This window comes from Armigeres subalbatus, chromosome 1 (genome assembly GCF_024139115.2).
Source record: "Armigeres subalbatus isolate Guangzhou_Male chromosome 1, GZ_Asu_2, whole genome shotgun sequence".
In the NCBI taxonomy this organism is placed as follows: Eukaryota; Metazoa; Arthropoda; class Insecta; order Diptera; family Culicidae; genus Armigeres; species Armigeres subalbatus.
This window is the reverse complement of record NC_085139.1, coordinates 18,015,865-18,035,785: the sequence shown is the minus strand read 5'-3', so window position 1 is coordinate 18,035,785 and position 19,921 is coordinate 18,015,865. Positions and strand designations below refer to the sequence as shown.

Sequence of the window (19,921 nt, the reverse complement as noted above, 5' to 3'; positions counted from 1 at the left end):
CAATTTGCAGCAAATGAAACGCCTCCAAAACAAAGTTGAAAAATTCCATCAGTGTTTGTATTTTTGGTATTAAACAAAAGATTCGGAAAAAAATCAAATAAATTAGATTAGGTCCATTTAAAAAAAAAATCTAACAAAAAAAATACGTTTATCTTCATTGTGTGTTAAGATTTGATTTCCTTTCACTTCTTAAAAAACATGATTGCTTACTTTTTCACATCTTATTAACATCAATTCACAGACTTTTTGCATTTTATTTTGGCGAATTTCCAATTTTTCAAGAGCGTATACATTTTTGCCAATTGCAATTGTGCCTTGTGCTGTAGGAAAATAGAGCAAAATTGTCAGCCACTGGAAAGCCGCACACACACACGTCTTGGTTCCAATGAATAATGCAGCATCATAAAGTATTTTTGTTTGTTTTCTGTTCATTACCGTTGATAGTAATTATATCGTATTATCTATTACACACTCTGGTTCAGCTTTTATACTCGTGTAGCAGAGTTGGAATGACCGTATGACTCATTTTCCTTTCCTTCCTTCAAATTACATATATTCATTTGATAAGTATTTTAGTTTCCTAACAAGCCAGTTCCATTTACCATTTTTCATCTCTACATCGTTTCCCATTTTTATCATTATTATGAGTAACAAAAAAATCAATAATCAGACATCCTCGCGACTACAGCAAGCGTAAAATAGCAAGCAAACAAGCGACTGAACGAACGAACGAACGACCGAGCGAGCAATCACGTGACACAGTTTCCAAACGCGAATCAAGCGAAATTAAAACGTTCCCAATTTCCTCCCACCTCCGGCCGGAATCATCTCCCATAATTACGATAGTCGCAATGTTCGGCGTGGGAAGGGTGTAGTGGCGGCCAGCAATCGAGTTCGAAATAGGACAAAGGGACACACCAATTATTAGTGTTATGATGATTGAACCGAACCGGCGCGGCGCGGTGATTGTTTAAGAAAATTATTGCAAACTTTCCGGATGAGTGGATTATTAGCTTTGGGGTACAGCGCGCGCACCACTAAACGCACCACCCCCCTTCGTGTTTGATTTGTGCCTTCTTAGTATCATCAGCGGAAGTTCCTCCAGTAGCCGTTTTTGTGTTTTTGGTCCAATTTAGCGTTTTGGTAGCGGTTGCTTCGGGAGCGGAATGGTGGCGGTGGTTGCGATGGCACTTTTAGGGCATATTTGGTCTAACGTAAGGTAGATAATGCACGCACGCTTCATTCTGTTCCGGGCGGACCAACACGTTGGTTCTCCCATTGGTGTACGGCTGTTGATACTTGAAAGAAAAGCTATGAAGTTTGATTATTTTTCTTGGTTTATTTTAATTTTGTTGTTCCCGCTGATGTACCGTGGATAATCAAATTTCGGACACACTCAAACTTCGGACGCTTCAATTGGTATGGGAAATTTTCTGAAATATTTCATCGAAATGTTTCGTCAAGCTGGATCGGAAGGACTAATAGTTTTAGCTTATTTTAGTATAGTAACATTATAATAAGACTTGTTAAAACAATGCGATGAAATGATCAAAAGACAGTCTGAGCTGTCAGTGAGAATTGTTTTCAATTATTCTTCCCGGTACTGAGTAATCAGGTGTCTGAAGTTTGAATCCTCGTGTCCGAAATATGAATCCAACCCCGCCGGCGTCCGAGGTTTGAATCGAACACAAGCCGGACATTTTCATGAATTGCAAACGTTATTCGCAATATATTGCTCATATAAAATACATAGTTCAAAGATGAATACTATACTTAGTGATTGCAATGGTGATTTGAACGTTGTGATTTGATATGTGAGTAAACAGAATGATTGTATATCAGAAAGTGCTTAAGCGTCCGAAGTTTGAGTTTGCACGGTATGTCTGAGTGAGAATGTTGTCACACGAGTAAACATTCAGGAAGAATAAAACGTAAACAATTTATTACAGTAATAAATTAAGATGCAACTGATTTCCCATGCAATTAAAAGTTGCTCAGTAGTTTTTAAAACCTAAATCGGCAATTCTTCAATAGAGTTGCGCGAATTCCCAATCTTATTAATTGTCATTATCATCGAAAGTGAAATTTATGGCAATTTGATTTTTCTCACTTACTATGCCACAGAATGAACAGAATAGGGAAGGGTCATTTGGCCAAAACCCATTCGGTCTAAGACCATTTGGCCGAATTCCACTAGGCCAAACAAACCATTAGGCCGGGACCCATCTGGCCGAAAGTCATTTGGCCGAATAGGTCATGTGAAAGTGAGAAATAAGGTGTGAAAAGTGGGACGTCTCATTTCTCAAAACTTATTTGCGACTTCTCATTGTGAAAAGTGAATAGTGCGAAGTGAGAAATGGGACATCTCACTTCTCTCTCCTCATTTCTCACTTCTAAAAGCGCGAAGTGAGTTATGAGACGTCGCACTTCGCACTTCTCACTTTTCATAGTGATATGTGAGAAATGAGGAGTGAGATGTCTCACTACTCCCTTCTTACTCCTCACCTCTCACTTCTCACTGTGGAAAGTGATTAGTGTTAAGTGAGAAGTTGGACGCCTCACTATTCACTTCACACTACTTACTTTTCACTGTGAGAAGTACGAGATGAGGAGTGAGAAGTGAGACGTCCAAATTATTACTTCTCACCACTTATTTCTTACTTATCACTTCCCACTGCGTGAAGTAAGAAGAGCCAAGTGAGAAAGGAGAATCCTCTTATTTCTTCTTTTTATTTCTCACTCTCTTCTTATTTCTCACTTTTCACAGTGAGAGTAAGACCAAATGACTTTTCCGGCCAAATGGCCTATTCTGACAAATGACTTTCGGGCTATTGGTATGTTTGGCCAAATGGTATATTCGATTAAACAATTTTTGCCTTGGTGGCCTGCCATAGTTTTTCAAGCAAATTCTTTCGAATTTTCGAAGGATTTAATTCCGAATTTTCCAAGAAAACTCTTCTAAATTTCGCAAGAAAATTCTTTCTTCATTCTTCCAAGGAAATCTTTCGAACTTATTAAGGAAGCTCTTTCAAGTTTCTCGAGGATTTTTTTTCAAATTTCCTGAGGAAATTGGATCACATTTCCCAAGGAAATTCTTTCAATTTACCCAATGTAGTATTTTTTTTTCTAAGAAATTCCACATTTTCTGAGGAAATGTTTTCATTTCCCAAAGAAACTCTTCCGAATTTCCCAAGGAAGCTCTTCCTAAGGAAATTCTTTCGATGTTCACAAAGAAAATCTCCCAAATTTTTCGAGAGTTTTTTTTTTCAATTTGCCAAGCCAAGACATTTCTTTCGAACCAGCCGAGGAAGTTCCTCTATTTTTTTCGAAAAAAGTTTTCTGAGGTAATGTTTTCGCATTTCCCAAGAAATTCTTCCAAATTTTTAATGGATGTTTTTTTTTCAAGTTTTCCAGAGAGATTCTTATGATTTTCTAAAAAAATTGTTTCGATTTTCTCAATGAAAATATTTCAAGATTTCCGAAGAAATGACTTTCTAATACTTTGAGGAAATTCTGTCATATTTTTCCAGCAATTTCTCGCAAATTTACCTAAGGTATTCCCGATGGTGTCGATGTACCTCCGATTTTACATAGGAAATGTTTCCGATTTTCTCAAGGAAATTCTTTCGACTTTCGATTTAACCGAGAAAGTTTTTCCAAATTTTTCCGAAAAAAACCCTTCTGAATTTTCTAAAGAAATGTTTCCAAATTTTCAAATGAAGTTCTCCCGAATTTCCCAAGGAAATTCATCCAAATTTCCCATGGTAGTTTTTCCTAATATCTCAAGGAAATATTCCGAATTTCTCAAAGAAATTCTTTCGAATTTTCTAAGAAATTCTTTCAAATTTTCCAAGAAAATTCTATATTTTTTTTCAGTGGAAATTCATTCGATCCTCCGGAATTATTCCAAATTTGCCAAAGACATTTTTCGTATTTCTCAAGGATAAATTTTAGAATTCTCGAGAAGTTTTTTTTTAATTTTTAAGTTGCCCTTAGAATTTGTTTTCGAATTTTATATGGAAAATCTTTTATATTTCCCAAAGTTTTTTTTTGTCTTTATTAGCGAGACTTATTTCCCAAAGTACTTTTTTTCGAGCTTCCAGAGGAAGTATTTCCAAATCTCCCGAAGAAATTCTTTTGAATTTTCTAAAAAAAAACTCTTCTGAATATCTCTTGGAAATTATTTTGCATCACTCGAGAAAATTCTTTCATATTTTACAAGTGATTTTTTTTTAATTTCTCAAGGAAAATCATTTCAATTTTCCAAGTAAATTCATTTGAAATTTCCTAGGCAATTTTTTCAACTCGCATTTTTTTTTCCAAGTTCCCGAGCATTTTTTTGCCTGATTTCCTGAAACGATTTTTTCGAATTTCTCGAGGATATTCTTTAGAACTTCTCGAGGAAATACCAGAGGAAATTCTTTCGGTTTTTTTTTTCAGAGAAATGATGGGCATGACGTGACGTCCGGAAAAATATTTCCGTGAATATTCGAGAAGTTCAGTTTTACAAAGTTCCACAATGCTCCTACAAATTTTAACCAGTGTGAAAAAATATGCATCAGCGGCCGGTGCAAAAATGTAGGCGCGGTGCTTTTTTTCCGAAATGATTTTTTGATATTTTTAATAGAATCGACGCAAATGAAACCAAATTTATTTCAAATTTGCTCGGTCCTAAAATAACCTGTTTCCGGATTATAAGGTTCAAAAACATCATCGACAAGGGAAGATCCATAAAGAACGTCACGCAAACATCGGCGATTTTCAACCTCCCCTCCCCCTTCGTCATACTTTTGTATTAAACCTCTAGAATTTTTGTATGAATCGTCACACTGCTCGGAATACCCCCTCCCCCCTAAGAGCGTGGCGTACTTTGTGGATGGCCCCCAAACGGCATCCCAGTCAACACAAGATCGTGTATGATGTGGGTGCCATATAAGTACTTCTCCATACAACATGTACGCATATTGCTTCCAGTTTAGCATCTTATGTTGCATCATATACGGTTTTGTGTTGACTGGGATCATACTCGGGCAGAAGCCATGCACAGAATAACAAAACATGATGTGGACTTGACTGTTATAAGATATAAAAGAACAGGCAGCAATTCAAAAAAATTGTGCCGAAATATCATTTCTATATCAAGATATGTTATGGATGAGCACAAGCCAATAGCAGATGATATTTTTTTTTTGCAGCCCGAGGCTGGCTCGTCTCCGTGCAGATGATATTGATTACTTCTTACAAATAGCATAACTTGATCTTCTCATGATATTTTAGTGCAAAATATTGATATTTCCTTCTGATCTTTTATCTCTTATATCGTCTGCTCGGGTTCAGAAGCGGTTGTCGCTTAAGATTTCATACATTTCCAATGCTTTCGCAGTCTATCAGGCAAATACAAGTTTCGTACTCGCATGCGCTGACTGTTGCCAAACTGTTTTCGAAATTGTTGTCTTAGAGAAAGTTGGATCTCTCAGATTCCCAGCTGGCCAAAGTATAATACTCCATTACGCAGGTGTTAAATTATAGACAGCTGCATAAAAACTGCAAAATTAGATAAAAACTACGATTAAATGTGTGTCAATAAACTCCTAATCTAAATGCTCGCCTCAAGAATACTTTTCAAATACTTTCAATAATACAGTCAAAACTCTATGAGTCGATTTTGAAGGGATCATCGATTCATGGAAATATCGAGATGTAGAATAGATTATCCTTGAAAAGTTCACAGTAACCCAGAAAAAAAATAGTCCTGATGTGCTTAGGATCCATAATGTTTTCCAAATATGAATATTGGAGGTCAGCCACGAGTCAAACTCTAGCAACAGATTGAGATTCATGCTGTTTTGCAGTATAGGTTTCGTGAATTTTCTGATCTATGATTGTATGACAATTCCCAAAATCCAATTCTCCGAATGCATCATTTCACCGAATGAAACAATTACTTGCAATCGACTGTATGCGTCCGATAAGAGCAGCGTTCAAAGATACGTCCAATAGTGTATTATTGGAGATTATCAGCTCAAGATCCTTTGATAGTATTAGATGTTCTTGATCCTCCAAAATGTGTTACTAAATTATGAAGATATAGAAGTACAGTGTTATCCAAAGGATGTTTTTGTTCTATGACAGTTGAACAACGGCTGTGTTGAATAGCAGCAGATTTTAAACATATAATTGCCCCATACAGCGCCGTAGCGTGCGGTTGGCCGGGTTGGTCCCCGCCAAGGGCGTCATCACTCAGAATCAGGGATTGAATCCTAAAGAGAATGAACAAGTCTCTCACTTATCATCTCTGTATTACATATACGATATGTAGAGTGACTTTTTTCGCAAGCTGTCATGATAGAGAACTGATTCGGGAGGCTACACCTCATGATAAATTTCTTTTAGAAAGCTCCAACTGCGGGGAGCACTGGCTCTGATGATCTATTTCAACTTGTTCTACACAGCTGTGCAGTAATCAACGCGAAATAAGCGAAAACAAAGCGAGAATCACCATTTTGCTGTGGGGGTTGCCTATCCGATTCTGTTTTTTCGCACTTGTATACAAGTTTGATAGATTTGTTATCATGGCTTGTTATGATTCGGAACAGTTTTTGCCTCTCTTTTATCGTTGTTCGTTATCTATTGAGAGCGATTTCTGCAAAACCTGGTCAGAATAGAACAATTTTATTAGTTAGGGGGAATGACGGCTTTGGCAGGTTTTGTTCTATTATTGTCAGGGGTTTTTTATGACTGATTATGCTCAAATTTGGCCTAAACATTCTTTGCATATCAAAGAATATTGTGGCCAAATTTCATAAAATTCGGTCGACAAAACTCCCCTGCCAATAATAGAAAAAAAAACCTGCCAAAGCCGTCTTTCCCCCTACAGGAGCGATTAAAAAATCGACTACAAAATCCAAAGTTCTAAGTATGCTGAGGATATTTTGAGTAATCTAGAGAAAACAAAGAATATTCCTTTCATCTGAAATAAACCTGTAGAATGGTTTGGTCTTAGTTTTGACCGCTATTTTGGTTCTTCTGAGACTTCCTGAACCGGTTGCTCCTTGGAATATGTCTAAAAATCTCATATTAACAAAGATATTTGAAAATTGTGGATCAGTTTATTTCCAATTTGGACTGTTACTGAAACCATTCAGTTGAACAAATTATGTAGGGCCTTTTTTCTCTCAAATGGCTTATACCGGGGTTCATTGATTCAGAGAACACACACAAAAAACACACAACGACACTGCAAAGGTCCTGACATATTTTGCCATATCGAGCAAATAAAGATCACAAAATTGCATAATTTGTCAGGAGCAAACCGCCAAATACTGCTTACTATTTGAAGCATCTTCAATCCACTAATATTTTTAATCTTATTTACAAGTGTTATTCAAATATTAGTTGGAATGCAGAATATTGCACGTCTTTTTTTAGTAAGAGAGGGGCGCCCAAAACAGATTTCGCCAATGCACGGGAATGCACGCTACGGCTCTGCACACACCATCCCTGTATTATGGTAAGCACGCTCCACGCACGTGAAAGAATTACATTCTCTCCTTGCCTTATTACGGACAGACGTGTAAAAAAAAATCTTTTTCTTTCGTTTAATACTGGCTAGACGAGGTCATTTAAAGAAGGCACTATCTCCTCCAATAATATATGAAGAAGGCATTAACATTTCCTTTCCCTTTATACCGGGCGATGCTATCATCTAAAGAAGGCATTATCTCCTCCTTTAGCATTATACCGGGCAGATGCGTTTATTTTAAGAAAGCCTTATTTTTCCCCTTTGCTTTAAACCGGGCATATACGTTTATCATACCGAGCAAACGTATTCATTTGAGGGAAGCATTATCTCCTCACTTTGCCTTACACTGCCCAGATACGATCATTAAAGCATTGCCTTCTTTCATAGCTTTGTAGTCTTCTTCAATGGTTCTACATTCCATCTAGAACTTGGGCTATTTTTCAACTTAGTGTTCTACCAGCATTTCCACGGTGATTAGATGAAAGCTTTCCTGTTCTTGCCAGTTAAATGAATATGTTATGTGGCCAGTACAATTGATACTAGAGTGGTCAGGGAATCAATTTTTCTTGGATGCGCATGTGAAACATGCGACAAAATAGAACGTACGACAATCCTTTGTTTTTGTCAGAGATAATAATGACAAAGATCCGAAAAAGAAGACATTTTTGTTGCTAATTTTTCATTTTAATATTTTGTATTATCTGTACAGCAAACTTTGGTTTTATGCTATCATAGTTTCTGCTTTTATGGAAATATTCGAGAATCTAATTATGATTACAAAATATGCATCGTATTTTCGGAAAAGTCAGAGAATGCAAGGCAAATGATTCTTGTCATTTTGTGTTTGTGTTCTGACAAAGGTTTGTTGCGAGGTGCGTTTGTCAGTAACAAACTCAATTGACGACAAAGGGTATATTGTTAGACGTTGCTTGAATATTCATTCTCTTAGGGTGACTTAAAAAATGGATTCTACTACAGTCAAACCTCCATGAGTCGATATTGAAGGGACCATCGACTCATGGAAATATCGAGATGAGGAATAGCAAATCTTTGGAAAGCCGTTTGAAGGGACCATCACAGTAACCCAGAAAATATTTTTTAATATGGCATAATTTGCTTCCATGAGTCGATATCGAGTCATAGAACATCGACTCATGGAGGTTTGACTGTACCATTTTTAGTTTAATTTTTCGGAGGACACTCAGAACATGGTATAGAATCTGAAAAAAAGCATCCTAGGCCAAACTGAGAGACGAACTCTCAACCTCTCAATTGGCAATCCTATGCCTTTGCTCGCATGGCTAACTAGATACCCATCGCTTTACACCGCACTCAACAAGAAGAGAGAATCATCCAATCATCCAATGTTCCATTTGGCGAAATTGCATTTGAAAATAAAAAAACATTCGTTGAATTGTTGGACAATCTTTATCTATTCGTTCTATATATAAAAAAATTTCCCCTTTTTATTCTTTTTTTTCACAAGAATGTTTTAGTTCTATTGATATCAAGTTGATTGAATGAATTAAATAATCAATTACTCGGATATTATCAGCGCTAACCAAGAAATTTGAATCTAACTATTTTGCGATGCATAACGCCCTGACAGCACTAACCTACGTTGTACCACGCGTCTCCACACGCGATACCAGTATAACTTTGGTCGACGTGTGGGGCGTTGTTTCCTTATGCCATTCAAACCAAGTTTAAAACCAGAGTCAGGTCCAACCTGGACTTTGAATAACCGAACGCAAATAGATGCCCACTGTCTAAGACGAGTTTAGTTCTATCCATTCATATTAACTACGTTTTGTTATCTTTACAGAAACGTTTTTGGACCTCACTTGTTAGGCCGTCTTCAGTGTCTCGTTTCTAGTGTCTCTGAGCCGAAAATCGGTCAATCACGCATTCCACCGATTTTGATTTTTTTTACTTGTATTAGACATGTTGATACATTTACAGTTTCATCAATATACTTGAAACCGTCACATGGTTTCATGAATTTCGATTTTGTGATTTATGCTATTTATTCGCGTGTTCTCATGGTTTTGATAAAATAAACTTCATTGCTCTGAATTCCTTTTTCTAAAACATTCTAATTTGACGGCACCGGTGGTTGAGTGGTAAGCGTGTCTTACACCCACCTCGCAGGCCGGCGTTCGATCCCAGCCGCAGAGCTGCACTCTGAGCACAACATGAGCCAAGAGCGTGCCTGGCCATTTGCCATTTGGCCGAATGCCACTAGGCCGAATAAACCATTAGGCTGAAACCCATCTGACCGAAAGCCATTTGGCCGAATAGGTCATTTGGTCGAATAGAACATTTGGTCGAATAGAACATTTGGCCGAATAGGACATTTGGCCGAGTAGGACATTTAGCCGAGAAGGACATTTCACCGAATTGGAGATTTGGCCGAATAGGACATTAGGCCGAATTGGACATTTGGTCGAATAGTACGTTTGGCCGAACAGGACAGACGTATTACTACTCATCTCTCACTTCTCACTTTTACTGTGAGAAGTGAGAAATGAGGAGAGAGAAGTGAGACGTCTCACTTCTCACTCCTTATTTCTCACTTCTCACAGTAAAAGTGAGTAATGCGAAGTGATAAGTGAGACGTCTCACTACCCACTTCTCACTTCTCACTTTTCACTTTCAACATTGAGGAGTGAGAAATGAGGAATGAGGAGTGAGACGTCTCATTTCTCATAGTAAAAAGTGAGCAGTGAGAAATGAGACGTCTGTCTTGTTTGGCCTAATGTCCTATTCGGTCAAATGTTCTATTCGGCCGAACGTCCTATTCAGCCAAATGTCCAATTCGACCAAATTTTACATTCGGCCAAATGACCTATTCGGTCAAATGTCCTATTCTGCCAAATAACCTATTCGGCCAAATGATCTTTTCAGCTATATGTCCCTGTCGACCAAATGAGTTTCGGCCTGATTTTCTCTCTGTAAAAAGTGAGTAATGCGAAGTGATAAGTGAGATGTCTCTCTACCCACTTCTCACTTTTCACTTTTCACAGTAAGGAGTGAGAAATGAGACATCTGGCCAAATGACCTATTCGGCCAAATGTTTTTTTTTTGTATCTTTATTAGGGCCACTTTCAGCCCGAGGCTGGCTCGTCTCCGTTCGGCCAAATGTCTCTTTCGGCCAAAAGACCTATTCGGCTATATGACCCTTTCGACCAAATGACTTTCGGCCTAATAGTCTGTTCAGCCTAATGGTATATTCGGTCAAACAACTTTCGGCCAAATGGCATTCGGCCGAACGGTATTCGGCAAAACGGCCCTTCCCTCTCTTGAGCAGTGCGCTGTGTTCAGAAATTTTAGAATCTAGTAACGACTGCTGTCCGGTGCGATTGGTTCTCGCGCACTATTTTTGTGCGGAGATTTGCACAAAAAGTTGAACAATAGAACCAGTGCAATGACCGCGGCCGAAGCAAAAAGTAGTGTTCATGAAAAAGTGCTATAGATGCTGGACATGTTCATGTAAGCAAGGGGTGATTGATTACTAACAAGGGCAATGCCCACAATTACATGGTACATCCAACGAATAATGATCATTATTAAAAATATGGCTAATATTGACCATCTCCACATAATCAGAATGCATTAGATTAATTTTAATATTGTTGATTCAAACCATCTAGAATAACGCGAAACATCAAAATTATAAGCATTTTTGTTCAATTTCAAATTTTGTACAAGGTTTACAACATGAAGATCTGATATTCCATGCCGGACAAAGCCTTTTCAATAGCTTCTTTTGTACTAAATAAGATGAAGGAGGAACCTCTGAACGTGTCGTTTTGAGAAGTGTCCGGTATTGGGAGGTGTCCGGCGCTTGGGGACCTCCCCTTAAATAGTCAATGGGCCGCCTCACGAAACGATCTGCCACAAATTTCCATACAATTTTCAAACTGCTCGTACTTGAATTACAACCAATTGGGAGGTTCATTTAAACAGCAAATGTTATCGTCCAAGCATAGGGAAGCGAAAAAGTCAAAATTTCAATCACTCTAAGCTCTAAGCAAATTAGTCATCTTATAACTTGTTTTTCGTAGTTAAGGTCGGGCGGTCGTATCTTGTATATAACCCTTCTGATTTTCAGTACTACTTTTTGGTGATTCACATATCATTCTAGTATCAATTCTTTTTATCAAAGTGAAAATAGTGATTGGGATGTTGTAGATCCGTCTTGATATTGAACATTGGCATACTATTGTTAAGAAAAACACATGGAAAATGGTTAGCAACGTTCATAAACTTTTGGAATTTCTTTCAGCCTTGGCAGTCTGTAAAAGCATTGCTGCAAACGAGTTTGCCTTTACATCCGACGGTTTCAGTTTTATATGAAACCTTTTCCAAGGAATCTAAAAAATATTTCAAATAATAATGTTTTAATAAAAAAGCGAGCCTCTGTAAGTAGTAGAATTAGGGTGCTGAACCGAGAAAAGTTATTATTTAAAATATTTTACAGACTGTCAAGGCTGAAAGAAATTCCTAAAGCTAAAGATCCTACAGTCGTTAAGCAAGTACAACTTTTTCCTTTAGTATTTAATGCATTTCCTGAATAATTTTGAAGACGAATCATGCAAATCTACAATTTTTTTACGAGCTATTCGAGTAAAAACCACTATACCCTAGTAGCACACATGTTTCAGGTCGGCTGCCGTAACTGATATTCGACCGAATTTGGTCACAATCAAGTTGCTGTAACCAGATTCGATAGAAATGTGCTACTTGGGTACGTAACTTTCTATATTTATCGTATTTAAGATTCATGCATCTATATTAAATCCTAAAAAATGCAGCCTCTTAGAAGTTTGAAATGTTGAAATAATAGACTCAGAAGTATAGTAAGAGAACAAGCCTTAAAACATTCTTCCTCACATTTTTCAGAGGCAATGTACATAAAAATCTGCAATGTGTCTCAAATCCACCCACTTCCATACAAAAAGCGGACGCCTGGTGCGTTATTCCTGCCTACCAATTTGCGTTTCACCACCGGCACAAGTTTTTCCAACAGAAGAACAACGCCCATTTTTCAAAATGTTGTAAACAAATTATTCTATTTGAGTTTCTCATTTGAATAAAAATCTTGATATCTAGTAAAATGACTTATCAAGATTCGAATTAATACCCGCGATTCGCATGGTGATGGGTCGCACACACGTCATAGTACGCATTGTGCATGCTGTGGAAGTATCATAATTTTACGAACTCTCGACGATTAAAAAAATAACATTGCTACTTGATTCAAACACAAGAAAATCTCTTTTGGATTGTTTTCGTGAAAAGGAAATTATTCTATTAAGTTTTCTAATTATTTAAACAAGAAGTTGATAAGATTTCATAGCTTTTCCAACATGTACAATCGGCCTATCAAATCCTACAAACAGAATATAGAGAACTACAAAACCCGCTTCAATAGTTAATCACATGGTACACCAATTTCGCTTCACCACCGCCACTCTACTCTCCTCTAATTAGTTTTATATTTTCGGTTGTATATTGTGTCTCCATTATTTCCTGGTTTTCCCCCTAACTGCTTCAGTTTCTGTCCCCCTTTCAAAAGAAGCATTAAATGACTAAAACGTAAATATGATTTGGGAACTATCAACGTGATTATTTCGCTTGTGTCCTTTGTCTACATGTGCTCTGTCTCTATTGCTCTCTCTCTCTATTGTGTTCGTGAATTGATATTCTGTGATTCTGTCTCATTCCTGATTTGGATTTTTTGTTTTATTTCGTTGGTTGGAATGCAATATGTGAGTGTTTTATTTTCCGGGGAAAAAGGGCAACCGAACCAGAAAATGAACCCGAACGAACAACGTGCAGCCGGCTGATAATTTGCCAATTTTCCTTCATTTCTGCGAAACGAACTGTATGCTTGCGAATAAATCCTATCGATCCTAAATAAGAGTATGAGGAAGAACAAAAAAAAAAAATACACATTCGCGAACGTGACTCTGTGAGTGGCCGATGATACCATGTCAAACTTACCGGAAACCAGCGCATATTTCGTTTTAGTCATTTCATACTTGCTTGATCTCGGTGTCGCTGTGGCTGCTGTTAGTTGAATTATTCAACCCTGTCCATGCATGCACACGTACTCACATACGTACGTACAGACAGGCATCCAGGACGAATCCACTGTAGTGTGTATCCATCCAGATGGTAGTTGATATGCGCATACCAGCCGGGACAGCAAATCAATTAGGAAAACGGTCGAAGGAGCTCGAATAATTCAGCTAACACATCACAGACTATTTGGCACTGTGCTATCTCTCTATCTGTCTATCTATCTATCTTTCTATCTAGCTAGCTAGCTATAAATAACTCTTTCATTTCTTTAGTTGTACATGTTTACCGTCTGCCACACAGTTATAGATGTAGAGCAATTGTGTTGTGTGTTTTGCGGTGGTTAATGCAAAAGCTTTAATTCAATATTGAGAAAATAAATGTGTCCCATAATAAAACAGATTTGATTCATAATACTGCCAGTCAGTCAGATGAATATATTGTATGTCACTTACTTGTTTTTTTTTAGTAAAGTTTTGTTTGAATTTTCTTGTTAAATATCAATTGCTTCATTGTCCCGAAATATTGAACAGCTGTTTGAAATTGGTTTCAAATTAGGGACATCTCAACACGTTACTCATTATTGACAACCGTTTATATCTCGATTAAATTTCATTTTCGAAAAATCTGTACTTTATTATGGAGCATTTATTCAGCTGCCATGTCATAACGCAGCCAGCGACACGGTGGACGGTGAAGTTTTAGTTCCTCAAAACAGTTTTATGTTTGGTATTATGGTGCCTCACTCTCTCTCTCTCTCGTGTTGATAAGTTCCGAGTTCAGGTATTTTTATGCTAACCGATTTTCTTCGTTTTTCCTCAACCCCCTCAATGATCCCATGACAAAACCCTCATGATTTTCCAGGTATGGGATGCAAGGGACGCGAAACGTTGCACTACCTTTGCGAGCAGATCCCCGGCGATGCACTACTCTACAGTATGTTCAAGATCAACCCCGAGCCCATCAAGTGTCCACTGGCGGGTGAGTATCTAACCATAACGAAATTCCACCATGTTAAACTATCGCGGCACACAGTGGTGGAATACTGATTTTCTTGGACAAAATCTGTTATGTATTCATTTATTTGTCAAAGTATGTTTGGTAAGATATTTAGAAAAAAAAAATTCATAACTTTCTTTGTAATTTTTTTTTGTTACTTTGGGAAACTTCTTTTGACATTCTGTAATTGAAAATGGTATTCTGCCTCAGTGTGTCCGTCGATAGACTCCAAGGGTTGTGGGGAAAGAGAGAGAAGAACTGAACCGCGCTTTGATGTGGTGCAGTAAACTGCGAAGCCCGAAAATGATGCCACACGCCACGTTATATGTACCCACTCACTAGTACCAGTATGTATGAGGACTCCTAATTTCAATTAGGCAACTTGTTCCATTTTCTGACAGGACGATTGGGCAGGCAGCCAAACGGAAAAGCACAGCACATCGATTCGGTATGCGATTTTTTGCTCTGTTTTATTCCCAAAACCAACCATCCGATGGAGTGCGTGCAGGTTGCAAATTACTCATATGTTATTGCACATTCGTAGAAGCGAAAATTGATCTGGACTGATATGAGAATTTGTGCGGCGTCCGGTTCATATCTGGGATTGGGAAAACAGAATCCATAATTGAATAGAAATGAATCGATTAGTTACTATCGGCGTGGCGCCGTGTGACAGTTTATGGTTATTTTTTTTGTCGGCATTGAATGCAACTAATTGAAATCATACTCAATTACGACTAAAAAATGAACAAAATATTTATATCAATTTTTCAAAGGGGCTTATGTTTCATGTGTATGGTGTTAGCTGTTCGATTCTTGATGACGTTTTTCAAAACTTGTTGTAAACAAAAAAATTATCTGATTTTCCGTACTTTAAATCTGGATAAGCTGTTTTTTAGTATTTTTTAGAGGTTTTCAGCCCTGAGCTGGCTCACCTATTTTCGACGCTGAAATTCATGGGTGCTACAATATGACGCTTTAATATATTATACGACATATTATTATGTTTGGAGCCTATAGACATGTCTAAAATTACGATACACTGTTGAGAATAGACCCGCACTTCCTTCATATTTATTATTTATTCATTTATTCAGACTAAGGCCGAAGTGGCCTGTGTGGTATATAAGAGTCTTCTCCATTCGGCTCGGTCCTAGGTACACGTCGCCAATCACGCAGTCTACGGAGGGTCCGCAAGTCATCTTCCATCTTCCATCAACGATCCACCTTGCCCGCTGCGCACCTCGCTTTCTTGTGCCCGTCGGATCGTTGTCGAGAACCATTTTCACCGGGTTACTGTCCGACATTCTGGCTACCTGCCCGGCCTATCGCAGTCGTCCCATTTTCGCGGTGTGAACGATGGATGGTTCTCCCAACAGCTGATGCAACTCGTGGTTCATTCGCCTCCTCCACGTACCGTCCGCCATCTGCACACAACCATAGATCGTACGCAGCACTTTCCGTTCGAAAACTCCAAATGCGCGTTGGTCCTCCACGAGCATCGTCCAGGTCTCGTGTCCGTAGAGGACTACCGGTATAATGAGCGTTTTGTAGATTGTCAGTTTGGTACGGTGGCGAACTCTATTCGATCGGAGCGTCTTGCGGAGTAAAAGGACCTAAGATTTCCAGCCACTATGCGTCTCCGAATTTCACTGCTGGTATCATTTTCGGCAGTCACCAGTGAGCCCAAGTACACAAATTCTTCTACCACCTCGATTTCGTCACCACCGATGCAAACTCGCGGTGGGTGGTTCACATTGTCTTCTCTTGAACTTCTTCCTATCATGTACTTCGTCTTCGACGTGTTGATGTCCGATCCGCTTGGCTTCCCTCTTCAGTCTGATGTAGGCTTCCTCCATCTTCTCAAAGTTACGTGCTATAATATCTATGTTGTCGACGAAGCCAAATAACTGGACAGACTTATTGAAAATTGTACCACTCGTGTTAATCCCTGCTCTTCGTATTACCCCTTCCAAAGCAATGTTGAATAGCAGACACGAAAGACCGTCACCTTGCCGTAAGCCTCTGCGGGTTTCGAAGGGACTCGAGAATGCCCTTGAAACTCGAACTACGTACATCACCCGATCCATCATCGCTTTGATCAACCGTATCAGTTTATTCGGAAATCCGTTTTCGTGCATTAGCTGCCATAGCTGGTCCCGATCGATTGTATCATATGCGGCTTTGAAGTCGATGAATAGATGATGTGTAAGCACGTTGTATTCGCGACATTTCTGCAGTGCTTGGCGAATGGCGAACATCTGGTCCGTGGTGGAGTGTTCGCCCATAAAACCCGCCTGGTACTGCCCCACGAACTCCCTTGCAATTGGTGCTAGTCGACGGCATAAAATTTGGGAGAGTACCTTGTAGGCGGCATTCAGCAATGTGATTGTGCGGTAGTTGCTACAATCCAGCTTATCGCCCTTTTTGTAGATGGGACACACGACACCTTCCATCCACTCCTGCGGCAAAACTTCCTCCTCCCAAATCATGGTAATTACCCAGTGCAGCGCTCTAGCCAGTGTCTCACCACCGTGTTTAAATAGCTCTCCTGGTAGTTGGTCAACTCCAGGGGCTTTGTTGTTCTTCAGCAGGCCAATCTCCCCCTGGATTTCCTGGATTCATGCGCGCGTTCCCTCAGGTCCATCATCATACCGCCATCTTCGTCTGCCACATCGCCATTCAGGTGCTCTTCGTAGTGCTGCCGCCACACTATGGGGGATCCCCATACAAGCGAGCGGTCAAAAATAAAATTGGACTTTTCAAGTGATTTTCCACTTTGCTTTAGCTGTGTATGGTCGAAATAGCATGAATATATAATTTCTAACACCCCCCCCCCCTTTAGGGATCGTCTATGAATTACGTAATATTTTTTTTCATAAATTCGATTAACGTGACAAAGCAATCCAATTTAGGAAGTTTAATTTTATATGTTTTCTTGAGGAGAAGGAAGGGGGTTGTACAAAAACTAAGTACAGCAATTTATGGACATCATGAACCTCCCCCCTTCTCCATCCTCATTTGTGGACTGTCGTCTATATATTTTTGTATATTTTTGCGGAAGGTAATCATTTTTGTGGGAAGAAAGTAACAAAACGCCTCCCCTACCAATAAATCTAATAACTTTTCATTGCTCTAAATCTGAAGTTGGCGGCGAGAGAACCGAATTAATGTTAAAAGACATTAATTTCATGACATTCGGTGATATTTTTTGTTCTTACTCTCATGCCTCACAATTTGTATTTAGAACAATCTGTTTGACAAAGTACTAGGTTCTGAAGGATCCTAAAGCATTAAATGTTAATCAAAGAATCAGAAGTCAAGAACGAGTAAAGTACGAGACACTGAAGACGTCCTAACAGGTCGAAATACGTATATGTAGAACTAATACGAGTTGGTGGAATAAAATGGAATTTTACTAAACTCGTCTTATGACAGTGAAAACATTCCACTAAAAATAGTTAAACAATTTTCTTAAAGAATCAGAATTGGAAATAACTTTTGAAAAAGGGTATTAGCAAATTAGAAATCGCAATCCCATGACATTTGTACAAGTTATTCAAAAATAAATGAGAATAATATATTCTCAAAAATGTGAACATTCATTCATTCCACAATGCTCCATTGTTCCGAAAAGCAAATTTCTTTCAATTTGAATAACAACACTATTTAAATTATTTTTGATTTGTTTTCATGATTTCTACAAGTTATATATAGCATCATTCTTTTCTGTGTGAAGGTTTAAATCTTTAATGATATTTTCTTCAATTCCATCAACGATGGAAGATGACATGAATTCATCTAAAGTATCAGAGGATAAAGAACTTTTAAAAATCTTCAAATATTACAAAATTACGCATGGCATAAGAATAACTAAGTGAATTTTTTCCAATGTCTCCTCGTTATCCAAATCGAGCTTAACATAGCGCTGATTCATGTAAGGCACGAAGAAAAATGTAAACATTTGCCTCGCTCGATCATTTTCTTGCATTATGGGTTCTAAATTGCGTCTTGTTTTATATTGACTTTCCGCTGGTTGTTCAGCCAGTGAACCTCAAAGTGTAGATGAGTGAATAAATATTTCCCTACCTTTAGCCAGACATTCATGAACACTAGCAAGAATTTCATACTCTCCGTACTAACTAAGATATTGTTCGTCTTTACTTTTGCAATAAACATGTCGGGAATTATTGATTCCATGAGATTTATAAATATTTACATACTATGAAACCTCATATTTAGTTCTCCATCAGTAGCTAATGAATAGCTCAGAAAATAGGTTTAGGAAATGACTCAAACCACTCAAGCCCCAAACGCAATTCAGCGGAATGGCGACGGAACCAGTAAAATTTGACAGGAAATATATAAATTCCGTTACCGTTACCGTTGTGCTGCATTGTATTGGGGTTTTATTCATTCACTCCTTTGAAAAGTTAAAAAATTGTTATAAATAAAGTCGAAGTTATTACCAATACATGTATTTTGACCATACCCTTTGAGCCCATAGTTCAGTCTGGCCCATTTTCAATAGGAAACGATGGGACTAGATTTCCCGTCGAATGAAACTTGTTGCGAGAAAATCGTACACAAATAAGCGTCTAAATGGCGATTTGCGCACATACATACAGACGCGCATGCACACACATACAGACATCACCTCAATTCTTCGAGCTGAGTTAGTTGATATATACCACTACGGATCTCGGGCCTTCTATCAAACATTCGTTTTTGGAATGAGCATTAACCTTGGAGTACGAGAGAGGCAAAACACAGTAAAAAAATAAATGAAAAAAATCAAAGTGATTTAACTCTGTTAATTGCAAATACTGGCAAGAAATTATTTCGGGAAATTTTAGTCGAAGCTTCGTCCTTGATGTGCATCATAAAAGAACCTGGGGATTTCTGAGGAAAAAAGTTCTTCACTATCAAAGTTGAAAATAGCGTCGTTTTTGGAAAAAATATTGTTTCCGCATTTTTTCATTTTTTTCACAATGTAACCATTAGTTTTTGCATACCATTTTAAAGCTTATACAATTACCTTTGTAATGATGTATTAACATTAAAGAAAAAACATTAAGAAAATATTTCAATAAATAGTTGAAAGTAAAATATTTTTCAGGAAATTTGTTAACTTTTTACCCATTTCTGACTTTGACACCTTATATCTTTGGAACTAGTGCACCTAGAGACTTCAAATTCAGAATTTCTCTTAATTAGAGTATTGACAATGGAGAGAAAATATTTTAAAATAATTCGGAAGACATGACATTTTCGATTAATGACCGCCCGAAATCCTATAGTGCGCCATCTTTG

At 38.1% G+C, this 19,921-nt stretch overlaps 1 protein-coding gene across 2 annotated transcripts in view; it reads left to right on the top strand.

Annotated features, from left to right (window-relative positions):
- LOC134222341 (uncharacterized) overlaps nucleotides 1-19,921 on the top strand; it is an 86,465-nt gene that overhangs the window by 48,458 nt on the left and 18,086 nt on the right. For both annotated transcript variants that reach the window (XM_062701509.1, XM_062701503.1), the window contains exon 5: nucleotides 14,474-14,590. In XM_062701509.1, coding sequence (XP_062557493.1) covers nucleotides 14,474-14,590 — 117 coding nt within the window. The remainder of the gene's footprint in view (nucleotides 1-14,473; nucleotides 14,591-19,921) is intronic.